This window comes from Pan troglodytes, chromosome 7 (genome assembly GCF_028858775.2).
Source record: "Pan troglodytes isolate AG18354 chromosome 7, NHGRI_mPanTro3-v2.0_pri, whole genome shotgun sequence".
Classification (NCBI taxonomy): domain Eukaryota; kingdom Metazoa; phylum Chordata; class Mammalia; order Primates; family Hominidae; genus Pan; species Pan troglodytes.
Window position 1 is genome coordinate 41982382 of NC_072405.2, and position 12866 is coordinate 41995247.

At 51.3% G+C, this 12866-nt stretch overlaps 1 protein-coding gene across 2 annotated transcripts; it reads right to left on the reverse strand.

The window, feature by feature from the left end:
* Window positions 1-2172: 2172 nt before the first annotated feature.
* DUSP26 (dual specificity phosphatase 26) lies at window positions 2173-10923 on the reverse strand. Of its 2 annotated transcripts, none has more exons than XM_001169283.8 (4): window positions 10566-10923; window positions 8168-8461; window positions 4392-4606; window positions 2173-3056 (listed from the first exon to the last, which is right to left on the reverse strand). In XM_001169283.8, exons 2-4 carry the CDS (start codon window positions 8386-8388, stop codon window positions 2857-2859), a joined length of 636 nt encoding a protein of 211 aa, XP_001169283.1. In that variant the 5' UTR covers window positions 8389-8461; window positions 10566-10923; the 3' UTR covers window positions 2173-2856. The 2 variants fall into 2 exon arrangements, with proteins under 2 accessions (XP_001169283.1, XP_009453445.1); XM_009455170.5 differs by having other exon boundaries at window positions 8168-8464.
* Window positions 10924-12866: the final 1943 nt, after the last annotated feature.

The window sequence follows — 12866 nt, forward strand, 5'->3', positions numbered from 1 at the left end:
AGCAATTCTGCCTCAGCCTCTTGACTAGCTGGGATTACAGGTGTTTGCCGCCATGCCCAGCTAATTTTTGTATTTTTTTTTAGTAGAGACAGAGTTTCACCATGTTGTCCAGGCTGATCTTGAACTCCTGACTTCTAGTGATCTGCCCACCTCAGCCTCCCAAAGTGCTGGGATTACAGGCGTGAGCCACCACACACCCAGCCTCTTATGTAATTAAATGATCACAACAATCCCATGGAAGTCTGCTGTACAATTGCCAGTAAACAGAGGGGGAAGAAGTAAGTGACTTAGTCACCTCCCCTAATTGGCGTGTGCTACAGTCAGCCCAGGAATCCTGACTGGTCAGATCTTTCAACCTCCTCTCAGCACCACCATAACACGATTGCATTATGTGCATGCAAGGCAGAGCTTTCTAAAATTTAGAGCTGGTGGGATGGTGTGGAAATTATGTAGTGGTTTCCTATTCTCAAAGATGTTCGAGCAAATGCTTGATGACTGTTATCAAAAATACTGAATAAGTGGCCAGGTGCAGTGGCTCACACCTGTAATCCCAGCACTTTGGGAGGCTGAGGTGGGCAGATCACCTAAGGTCAGGAGTTCGAGACCAGCCGGCCAGCATGGTGGAACCCCATCTCTACTAAAAATACAAAAATTAGCCAGGCATGGTGGCGCCTGTAATCCCAGGTACTTGGGAGGCTGAGGCAGGAGAATCGCTTGAACCTAGGAGGCGGAGGTTGCAGTGAGCCGAGATCACCCCAACCCAGCTTGGGCAACAGAGCAAGACCATGACTGAGGAGAGTGGAAATGGATAATCTATGAAGGCACCTACCAACTTTAATGTTCTGAGTTCTATACTTTGGGACTGGATATACAGCTATATTAAGTGATTTTTTTTGGTCCCCCTGTATTTTCTTTTCTTTTTTTCTTTTTCTTTTTCTTTTTTTTGAAATGGAGTCTAGCTTTGTCTCCCAGACTGGAGTTCAGTGGCGTGATCTCCACTCACTGCAATCTCCGCCTCCTGGGTTCAAGCGATTTTCCTGCCTCAGCCTCCCTAGTAGCTGGGATTACAGGTGTGCACCATCACGCCCAACTAATTTTTGTATTTTTAGTAGAGACAGGGTTTCACTATGTTGGCCATGCTGGTCTCGAACTTCTGATCTCAAATGATCCGCCCGCCTCAGCCTCCAAAAGTGCTGGGATTACACGCATGAGCCACCGCACCCAGCCTCTTTTCTTTTTGAGACATGGCCTTGGTCTGTTGCCCAGGCTGCAGTGCCTTGATGCCGTCACAGCTCACTGTAGTCTCAACCTCCTGGGCTCAAGCGATCCTCCCACATCAGCCTCCTAAGTAGCTGGGACTACAGGCCTGCTCCACCCCGCCTGGCTAATTTTTAATTTTTTTATAGAGATGGGGTCTCGCCATGTTTCCCAGGCTGATCTCAAACTGTTGGGCTGAAACAATTGGCCCGCATTGGTTTCCCAAAGTGCTAGGATTATAGGCATGAACCACCGCGCCTGGCGGTATTATATTTCTTAACACCCAGGTGTGTGAATAGAGACCTCTTTTTTTTTTTTTTTTTTTTTTTTGAGATGGAGTCTCGCTCCCATCGCGCAGGCTGGAATGTAGTGGCGCGATCTCGGCTCACTGCAACCTCCACCTCCCAGGTTCAAGCGATTTTCCTTCCTCAGCCTCCCAAGTAGCTGGGATTACAGGCGTGAGCCACCGTGCCCGGCTAATTTTTGCAGTTTTAGTAGAGATGGGGTTTCGTCGTGTTGGCCAGGCTGGTCTTGAATTCCTGACCTCAGGTGATCCACTCGGCCTTCCAAAGTGTTAGGATAACAGGCGTGAGCCCCTGCGCCTGGTCTAGAGACTTCTTCAAAGCTGGGAAGGTACAGGGTGTGCCCTCTGAACAGCAGCAGAGCTTGTTGCAAACCTGAACTTTCTGGTCCTCTGCTGCCCCTTTGTGGACTACCTGGAAACAACAGCCCAATATATCGCTGTAGGAGCATGAAATTGGACTTGGGAGAATAGCACCAGAAGAACTGGTGGAGGTTTGAAGGCTGGTGGAGGATACGAGGGAGTCAGGACTGTTCTTTTCTCCAGCAAGGCTGGGGTTCCCAGGAGAGAGGCCTAGAACTCTTTCAAACTGTCAATGACTTCAAGAAACTCTCTTCTTTTTCATGATCTTTATTTATCCTCGAGACGCTTGGATCCAGTAAGCGAGTGACAATTTCAAGACTGCCAGCCATGCACCTCTGTATGTTTTTGGCCCCAAGAAGCAGCCGTGGGCCTAGTGCCAACCCTCACATGCTAGCTACCTCCTCCTGTGCTTGGAGTGGAAAGTCTGTGGGGTTCTCTCTCTGGTTCTGCAAGCTTTTCACACCATCTCTTCGCTGTCTGTCTCTATGCTAGGGGTTTCACACAACTCTACACCATTGCATTCATGCTTGCCGTATCCCTGACTTTCTGCACAAGTGCAGGGCAGAGATGGCCCTTTTGTTTTGGTGAGGGAGAGAGGGGAACACTTGGGCACAAAGAAGGGAAGGGACTGTGAATCCCAGAGAGCACCCTGGCCAGATCCCAGCAGTGTTCGAATCCCAGGACCATCTGCCATCTACAGCCTAGCTGCCTCCTTCCCTGGTCAACCCTTCCTGGGTGCCCATCCACCACACTGCCCAACCTCACTCCCCGTCCCCTCCCACAAAGAGTGACAGTGGCCTGGGACTCGGCCTCTCCTGACCCCAGGGGAGGATGGGTGATCTGGGCCTCCTGCTACCTGCCACCTGGGCCTCCTATCTCCAGCTGGGAGCCAGGGACCCACCGACGGGCCTGGCCTGACCTCTCTCCCCCTCCCCTCATGCTTCCAGACCCTGCCGCAGCCTGCGGTCCAGGGCCAGGAGCTGCCTCAGGAAGCCCCGGTTGGGGATGATGCCTCGGTGGTCTTTGACTTTCTTGATGGCCTCCACGAGGGTAAGGTGGTGGTACAGCATGAGGTAGGCCAGTACCAGGGTGGCGGATCGGCTCACGCCCACAGCACAATGCACCAGGATCTTCCCTGAGAGGAGAGACACAGAGAGAGAGAGCTTTGAGACTGCTTGTGGCAGCTTGGAGGAGGCTGGGGAAAGTGTGACATGGGGCTGGGCATGGTGGCTCACGCCGGTAGTTCCAGCACTTTGGGAGGCCGAAGGGGGAAGATTGCCTGAGGTCAGGAGTTTGAGACCAGCCTGGCCAACATGGTGAAACCCCATCTCTACTAAAAATACAAAAATCAACTGGGCCCATGCCTGTAATCTCAGCTACTCAGGAGGCTGAGGCAGCAGAATCGCTTGAACCCAGGAGGCAGAGGCTGCAGTGAGCCAAGATCGTGTCATTGCACTCCAGCCCAGGCAACAAAAGCAAAACCCCATCTCAAAAAAAAAAAGGGGGTGACATGGACAGGGAAGAGGAAGACAGGTAAGTACAGGTGCATGAAGACAGGAATGGGTGCAGATGAGTGGATGTTAGGAATGCAGATCCCTGGCAAAAGGGGAGAGGCCTGGACAGAATGAGAGGAAGGGGACATGCAGTGGCTCAGTGTCCATAAACCTGAAAGGGGTCAAAGGTGGAGACTCACCACTGATGTAAGAGCCAGCTTTGCAGAGAGTAGCATGAATGAGTCCATTGAAAACACTGTCATTACTGGCCCCTTCCTCAATCTCTCCACCATTCTAGCTTGTTATTCTCAACCATTGAATATATATATATGTATTTGGAGACAGGGTCTTGCTCTGCCTCTCAGGCTGAGTGCAGTGGCACAATCATAGCTCACTACAACCTCTAATTCCTGGGCTTAAGAAATCCTCCTGCTGGCTGGGTGCAGTGGCTCATGCCTGTAATTCCAGCACTTTGGGAGGCCGAGGCGGGTGGATCACCTGAGGTCAGGAGTTCAAGACCAGCCTGGCCAACATGGTGAAACCATGTCTCTATTAAAAATACAAAAATTAGCTGGATGTGGTGGCGGGCACCTGTAATCTCAGCTACTTGGGAGGCTGAGGCAGGAGAATTGCTTGAACCTGGGAGGCGGAGGTTGCAGTGAGCTGAGATCACGTCACTGCACTCCAGCCTGGGTGACAGAGAAAGACTTCGTCTCAAAAAAACAAAAAAGAAAAAGTCGATCACATATAATCTTGCCACCCAGGTGTAACTTGCCACTCTTAACATTTTTGATAAATTCCTTCTTGTCTTTTTCTGTATTGCTTTAAAAAAATGGTTGAGATAATATTTTTTTCTTTCTTAACAAGATCCTAAGCATTTTGTCATGTCACTAAAATCTCACTCCACTCTCAGACCCTTGGACTTCCCCAAATTCCAGGCACCCTGTTCTTTCCTGCTCCCAGCATTCCCCTCCTACCTCCTGGCTGGCTCAGCGCCCGGTGGATGAAGTCGGCAGCCGTCTGGAAGTGGATGCTCATGTCAAAGGCTGGCGAGTCGTGGGCCTCAACACCCAGGTAGCGGATGCCCAGCCCCTCATAGGCCTCGGGCGTGCCTCGCCACCGGCTGTGTGAGGCATTGAGGACGTGCGTGATGCCCAGGCGGCGAAGCTCCCGGCGGTTGTTAGCCATGTCCCTGCATTGAGTAGAGGTTAGAGGAAGGGTGGGAAAGCCAGGCTGTTGGGGAAGACTCCCTTGTCTACACCCTGTTAACTTCCTGAATCCTATTGTTGATTTTTTTTTTTGAGATGGAGTCTCGCTCTGTTTCCTAGGCCAGAGTGCTCACTGCCACCTCCATCTCCTGGGTTCAAACGATTCTCCTGCCTCAGCCTCCCGGGTAGCTGAGATTATAGGCACATGCCACTATACCCGGATAATTTTTGTATCTTTAGTAGAGATGGGGTTTTATCATGTTGGCCAGGCTGGTCTTGAACTCCTGACCTCAAGTTATCCTCCTGCCTCAGCCTTCCAAAGTGCTGGGATGACAGATGTGAGCTACCATGCCTGGCCTCCTGGATCCTACTATTGGCCTAAGGACACTACTTTACTTACTAGTGACCCAGAAGGGAGGAACCAAGATGGGCAATGACTTGGAGTCTTGTCCTGTGAGCCATGGTTGAACGTATAGGGGATGTTTTGCCTGGAGAAGAGAAGACTAAGGGGATGGGGTAAAAATAGCCATAATAAAGCTGAAAGTGTGCGGCTGGGCGCGGTGGCTCACGCCTGTAATCCCAGCACATTGGGAGGCCGAGGCGGGCAGATCATGAGGTCAGGAGATCGAGACCATCATAGCTAACATGGTGAAACCCCGTCTCTACTAAAAATAGAAAAAATTAGCTGGGCTTGGTGGCAGGCGCCTGTAGTCCCAGCTACTCGGGAGGCTGAGGCAGGAGAATGGCCTGAACCTGGGAGGCGGAGCTTGCAGTGAGCCGAGATCGCGCCACTGCACTCCAGCCTGGGTGACAGAGCAAGACTCCATCTCGAAAAAAACAAAACAAAACAAAACAAAACAAAACTGAAAGTGTGTTTTCTGGAATTGAGATTGTCTTGGATCTGTAGGGTTCTCAAGGGTACAATGAGGATCAAGGAATTAAAGCCCCAGGGAAGCAGATTTCATTTTTTTTTTTTGGGAGGGGGGACAGAGTCTTGCTGTGTCTCCCAGGCTGAAGTGCAATGGTGCGATCTCAGCTCACTGCAACCTCTGCCTCCCAGGTTCAAGCGAATCTCCTGCCTCAGCCTCCTGAGTAGCTGGGATTACAGGTGCCCGCCACCATGCCTGGCTAATTTTTGTATTTTTAGTAGAGATGGGATTTCATCATGTTGGCCAGGCTGGTCTCGAACTCCTGACCTGTGATCCACCTATCTAGGCCTCTCAAAGTGCTGGGATTATAGGCATGAGCCACTGTGCCTGGCCAGCTGATTTCTATTTCATACAAGGAAGTACATTCTAATGGTGGAGTCTAGCTGAGAAAAGGGTGGAGAACCTCGAGAGAGTGGTTTTCCTGTCCCTGGGGTATTCAGGCAGAAAGAGGAGATGGCCATGTAGCCATGGATGCTGCAGAGGGGAAATGAATGTCAGGCAGATTGTTCTGCTCATTTCATCGGTCCTGCTCACTCTGAGATAGTATGGTTCTGACATCCACTTCCACACCTAACTCCCCTATGTCTCTACTCTTGTTGACACCCAGAACCGTCTTGTGTTTTTGCCAGATATTCCATGGCTTACATTTACCGTGACCGTGTTTTTTTTTTTTTTTTTTTTTTGGTTGTTGTTGTTTGTTTTTTTTTGAGATGGTGTCTTGCTCTGTCACCTAGGCTGGAGTGCTAGAGTGCAGTGGCGTGATCTCAGCTCACTGCCACCTCTGCCTCCCGGGTTCAAGCAATTCTCTGCCTCAGCCTCCCGAGTAGCTGGGATTACAGGTGCCCACCACCACGCCAGGCTAATATTTGTATTTTTAGTAGAGACGGGGTTTCACTATCTTGGCCAGGCTGGTCTTGAACTCCTGACCTCGTGATCCATCCGCCTAAGTATCCCAAAGTGCTGGGATTACAGATGTGAGCCACCATGCCTAGCCACATTTACCCTGTTTTATGACGTCACCTTCAGGTGTTCATCCGGCCCAGACCCCTCAGCTTGGTGGCAGACACCCCTGGGCACCACAGTCATATCTCAGGGCAAACTGAGTTGCCCTGTCCAGTGCAAACTCCTTAAGCAGAAAGAGCACTGAACTTGAGCCTCCAAGCCCGGGCTCTGCTACTTACAATCCGTGTGACCTTGGCCAGTCACAACTTCTCTGAGCTTCAGTCTCCTCATCTGTAACCCAGGGAGAGTGATACCTATCTCACAGGGCTGTTGTGAAGATTAAGAGAGAGAATGTGTGTGAAAAAAATCCTTGTAGGCCAGGCACGGTGGCTCATGCTTGTAATCCCAGCACTTTGGGAGGCTGAAGGGGGTGGATCACTTGAGGCCAGGAGTTCAAAATCAGTCTGGCCAACATGGCTAGACCCCGTCTCTACTAAAAATACAAAAATCAGCTGGGTGTGGTGATGGGCGCCTGTAAGCCCAGCTACTTGGGAGGCAGAGGCAGGAGAATTGCTTGAACCTGGGAGGCGGAGTTTGCTGTGAGCTGAGATTGGGCTACTGCACTCCAGCCTGGGCAACAGTGAGACCCTGTCTCAAAAACAACAACAATGCTGGGCACCGTGGCTCACACCTGTAATCCTAGCACTTTGAGAGGCCGAGACAGGTGGATTGCCTGAGCTCAGGAGCTCAAGACCAGCCTGGGCAACACGGTGAAACCCCGTCTCTACTAAAATACAAAAAAATAATTAGCCGGGCAAGGTGGTGTGTGCCTGTAGTCCCAGCTACTCTGGAGGCTGAGGCAGGAGAATCGCTTGAACCCGGGAGGTGGAGGTTGCAGAGAACCAAGATCGCGCCACTGCACTCCAGCCTGGGTGACAGAGTGATACTCTGTCTCCAAAAAAAAAAAGAAAAGAAAGAAAGAAACCAAAACCAAAACAAACCAAAGAAGCAAAAGAAATCCTTGTATAACTTTGAGGGAGAGAAGTGGGGATGGCTCTTCCTTTGATGTTTTTCTCTCCATAGCCTTCAAATTGCAGAATCTCTGTAGGCACTGCCGCTTTGCTTGGTCTTAAGAGAAACCACTGCAGCTTCCTACCTACTGCTCCTGGCTTCCAGTGGCTGCCTTTTCCCAGAGACATTGCACAATAGATGGAAGGTCAGAGAAGTCATCTATTGTGCCTGGTATGTAGCACTGGCATGTAATAATAAATATGTGATACATGAATGATATTATTACTGGAACAGTCTTTCTGTCCAGACTTGGGTATTTTTATTTTATTTATTTTATTTTAAAATAATAAGTAGAGATGGGGTCTGGTTTTGTTGCTCAGGCTGGTCTAGAACTCCTGTACTCTAGATACTCCTGCCTCAGCCTTTCAAACTGCTGGGATTACAGGCAAGAGACACTGTGACTGGCCAGAGTTGGGCATTTCAATAATCCTGGCCAAACTCTCCCAAACCTGCAGGCTCTACTCTTGGCCCATGTGCCCTATCCCCTCAATCTTCAACCAGGAACCAATGACACCACTGCATGCCTGTCTGCCACCCTTCTCCTTTCTTACACACACAAACACACACACGCTGTAGCGTGGGCCCAGTCTGCCCGATACATACTGGTCTCCGAGATAGAGGCCTGGCCAGACCTCGTCGGCATGGTTACAGGCTGTCTTGCCTGTGTAGAGGAGCCGCTCCAACTCGAAGACATTGAGGAAAGGATGTTGAACGGTTGGCATCTCCTCCAGGGTCCCTCGAGTTCGAACGGGAGACCTTGAGCTACTCCGGGAGAAGCGGGCCATAAAAGTCATAGAAGCCCAAAGCCAGTTACCAGGGCACATCTTAGAGGTGGCAGAAACCGTGGCAGCTGCAGGAGTGGCTGTGGCGATGATGGGTTCAGTTGCCAGGTAGCTGCTGCTGGAAGAGGAAGGGGTGTGAGACACACTTGAGTGAGTCCAGAGCAGCTGCTTCCCTTCCCTGGGCTGGTCCTTCAGGAGAAGATTCTCGAGGGAGAGAAGGTAAGCCTGGCTCTGGTGGGAGCCTTCAGGGGTGGCTTTTTCTTCAAGCTGCAGCAGCTCCTTTTGCTCAGCTCTTTGGCTCTGCCACGCAACTAGGTGGGAGAGTCACATGTCCTTGTTTACGGGGAGAGGGAGCTGCCCAGCTGCTAGGTTTCAGCTCCATCACCCCACCCCCACTGCCAGCACGCATACACACACACACACACACGCACACACACACACACACACACACACACACACACACGGCACTTGGGTGGTTGTCCCCACTGCTGGGGATCTTGCCAGCTGGAATCTGGGTCTCATCTGCCTGGGGCTATCGGCAGAGAGCCTAGGGAGCTGGGATGGGGTTGGGGGTAACTTTAGACCCATCCAGAGAGAATTAGCAGGGAGACAACAGCAGCTGAGGCCATGACACATGTCAGGCCTGCCATCTCTGTGCCAGAGTTAGACTTTAACCCCTTCGTGACCTGCCACTGCCTCAGAGATAAACCTGCTATGGGAAGGGTGTGGTGGGGGTGGGATGGGGTGAGTGGAGAATAGCAATAAAGAGGAAGAGTAAGTTTGGGAAAAATAAATACTTGCTGAATGCATGAGCTTATGGAAGAAGGCACCAATCTATGTGCACAACAGGCAAACCACCCTCCTTGGATCAGCATTAGGAAATTACTGATCAGATCTCAGCTCTAATGTGAGAATTTCTGAATCTAATCAGGGTTGGAGTGTTTTGTCTGTGTGTGTCTTGAGGGGAGGGTGACAGAGGTGGATGGTGGGGGAATTGACGCAGGGTTGGAGTGTTTTGTCTGTGTGTGTCTTGAGGGGAGGGGTGACAGGGGTGGGTGGTGGGGGCCTAGAAAGCAGGAAGGAAAGGGAAAAATGAGGGATCCTGCCAGGTCCAGGGGCTCAGAGGCTTAGAATTACCAACCGTATGGCTGTTGGAGTCAAGTGACCCTACAAAACACGAGGTCAATAACGAGGGGCTTAGTAGGTGTGTCTCAGATTACCTGTTGAGCTGCAGAGCTGGGAAGGACCAGCGTTTGAGGCTTGCCCTGGGACCTTCAGGCAGGGAGGCAACAATGGCAAGTCCCCTTCCCCCTCCCTCCCCATCCTCTCACACCTGTGGTCCTGCCTGTTTGAAAGCAGGAGGTCCTGGAGCCTGCAGAATCCCCTTCCACTCCCTTCCTGGCCTCCTGCCAGGGGGACTTCAACTCTATGACCAGCAGTGAGAGGCCATCTTTGTCCCTGCCCACGCTCTGTCCCCATCTCACACCCCTAGACAGGGCCCAGCTCTCCCTTGCTCCAGTGCCAAGAGAAACCAAGCACTTACAAGGCATTAGAAGCAGGGGTTTTAGGACCAGGATTGGTGAGGGAAGATTGGATCTTAGGGTGTTTAGGGAGAGAGAGAGTTTTCAATGGCTGGGTCCGGAAGGAGCACAGAAATATAGCACTACAGCCATCACCACCACCACCATCACCATCATCACTACCACCATCACCACCATCACTATCACTATCATCTTCTTCTACCTTTGCACCCAGGCCTAAAGACCCCATTACTTTATTGCAATACAACCTTTCCTCTTAGAGAGTCTGCTGTCTACGAGATGATGAATGGGATGGGGGAAGCGTGAAGGAGCCCAGGTCTAAGAAGGATCTCCGTGGGGCTGTTTTTCCCGGGGGATGCAGAAGCCCCTTTCTGTCCCGGGATACAGCCCTGGGCATTCTCCAATCCCATCAGTCGGCTCCAGGGGCCCTGGCCCGCCGCTCCCTCCCTCCGCCTGCGGTCGCCTTTGTAACAGGTCCATGGCTGTCGCCCCAGTCCTCGCCAGCCTGGCAGCCGGGCCCCGCGCGCGGAGGGAGGGCGCCCGGGAGAGAGAGGCTGGCTCGCTGGGCTCGGGTGCCCGCTTCCCGGTCCCCTCCCTCCCCCGTCGCCCCTAGCTGGGCGCCTCTCCCCAGCGTGGAGAGCCAGCTGGGAAGGCGAAGGCCCGCCGCAGCCCCTCTACCTCTTTGCAAGCGCTGCGCTGGGCCTCAGTCCGAAAGGCGGATCGCCGGCGCAGACAGCGCCACGGCCATGACGCTCCTGCTGCTGTCGCCGCCGCTGTTTCTGCCCAAGACAGGTTGACAGATTAGCAGCTATTTTTAAGCCATGACACACACGTCGAAGCAGGGTTCAAATCAGCGTGTACGCTGGTGACATACAGGGACTCGGTCTCACATTCGGTGGCCCGAGTCGCCAGGCAGCGTGGGCTCCCCAGCAACCCCCCACGAGCCCGCGCGCCTTGCAGACCAGACACGGCCGCGCCGAGCCCCAGCAGCACCGCCTGGAATGCATGCGTGTGTTCTCAGAGCTGCACCAATTACAAAGCGTTTTGCCTAAAGATTACATTATAAGTCATCCCAGGCACTGTCTTAAACACACACACTCCTCCCAGACAGAATTAACTAATTACATAGACACGATTCTGTGCACTGGCTTGTACATGCCTCGGTCTCAAGAAACCGTGTCATAAACAACAATGGTCCGAAGCCCCCATTAGCCTTCATTATATGCCATGTGCTTCATTTAGCTTAAGGCATTTTATATCCCCACAAGTCTATGAGGGAGACATAATTACTATTGTCCTAATTTTAGGGAGGAGGCGACCTAGGCACAGAGAGGCTAGGTACTCTGCCCTGGTCACACAGCTCGTTACTGGCAGAGCTGAGCTTGTTCAAACAATGGCAGCCTGGCTTTGCAGTTTATGTCCTTAACCACTCTCTAAACCAGTGCCTCCCACAAAATGGAGAAGGCACCATGGATTTCCTTCATTCAGGAAGCCATTTCCACCAGCTCAGCTCATAGTGAACTTCACTTTCCCCAGACTCTCAAAACATTCATCTTCATATTTCTTTCTTTCTTTTTTGAGATGCAGTCCCACTCTGTCGCCCAGGCTGGAGTGCAGTGGCGCAATCTTGGCTCATTGCAACCCGCCTCCCAGGTTCAAGCCATTCTCCTGCCTCAGCTTCCCAAGTAGCTGGGATTACAGGCGCCCGCCTCCATGCCCGGCTAATTTTTTGTATATATTTTTTCTTTGTTTGTTTGTTTTTTAGTACAGATGGGGTTTCACCATGTTGACCAGGCTGGTCTTGAACTCCTGACCTCAGGTGATCCACCCACCTTCTCTCAAAGTGCTGAGATTACAGGCATGAGCCACTGTGCCCGGCCATCTTCATATTAATTTCTCATGTGCTGCCTTCTAGTGACATATTCACTTGATCGGCATTTTTATTGTAAGCACCAAGATTGTAAGCACTTTGAAGGCAGGGACTGTGCTACCTTCCCCAGTGCCTACCTTATTGTGTGAGAGGGAAGTGGGGGAGATGATAAATGTTAGCAGATGATGCTGTTGAGAACTAGGCTGGCTTGAACTCTGGCTGTCTACTAGAAGAAAGGCAGAAAGTAGATTGGCTCAGATTGAAGCTGATGGTGTCAGCTATATAGCTGAAAGCAGGACTAACTCCATTCCCAGCAGTGGTGGCAGATCAGGTTTTGATCTCTGGGTTAGAGAAAGTACTGGCCAATGTGACCAATCCCCAGGTTCCATGACAGGCTGCCATCCAAGTTTAATGTACCGCCTAGCCTTTTTTTTTCTCTAGAGAAGCAAAATTCTTTTCACTTTTCCTTGTCCCTTGTGGTACAGCAGTTTAAATAAGAAATGAAATCCTTGTCATTTAAAACAAAGAGGCAGGGCATGGTGGCTCACATCTGTAATCCCAGCACTTTGGGAGGCCAGGGTGGGCGGATCACCTGAGGTCAGGAGTTCGAGACCAGCCTGGCCAACATGGTGAAACCCCGTCTCTACTAAAAAACAAAAATTAGCCGGGCGTGGTGGCAGGCGCCTGTAGTCCCAGCTACTTAGGAAGCTGAGGTGGGAGAATCACTTGAACACGGAAGGTGGAGGTTGTAATGAGCTGAGATCATGCCACTGCACTCCAGCCTGAGTGACAGAGCGAGACTCCATCTCAACAAACAAACAAACAAAAGCGAAAACAAACAATCAAACAACAAAAAACCCCAAGGAATTGACCTGAGAAATTTGAGATTTTAATTTGCGCATCCAGGAAAACCTAGTTAAAACATTATCATAAAAGGAATTGTGAAAAAGCACTTACAAGATCAATATCTTTTGTTTGTTTGTTTGAGACCGAGTTTTGCTCTTTTTGCCCAGGCTGGAGTGCAGTGGTGCAATGTCAGCTCACCGCAACCTCCGCCTCCCGGGTTTAAGCGATTCTCCTGCCTCAGCCTCTCAAGTAGCTGGGATTAC

What these genes read in the sequence shown, in the direction of transcription:
- DUSP26 (XM_001169283.8), bottom strand. Translation starts at nt 8,388, where the DNA reads ATGTGCCCTGGTAACTGGCTTTGGGCTTCTATGACTTTTATGGCCCGC. An exon ending in GGCCTCTATCTCGGAGACCA is followed by an intron (nt 4,607 to 8,167) that starts GTATGTATCGGG and finishes TACTCAATGCAG; the next exon opens with GGACATGGCTAACAACCGCC. An exon ending in GGCGCTGAGCCAGCCAGGAG is followed by an intron (nt 3,057 to 4,391) that starts GTAGGAGGGGAA and finishes CTCTCCTCTCAG; the next exon opens with GGAAGATCCTGGTGCATTGT.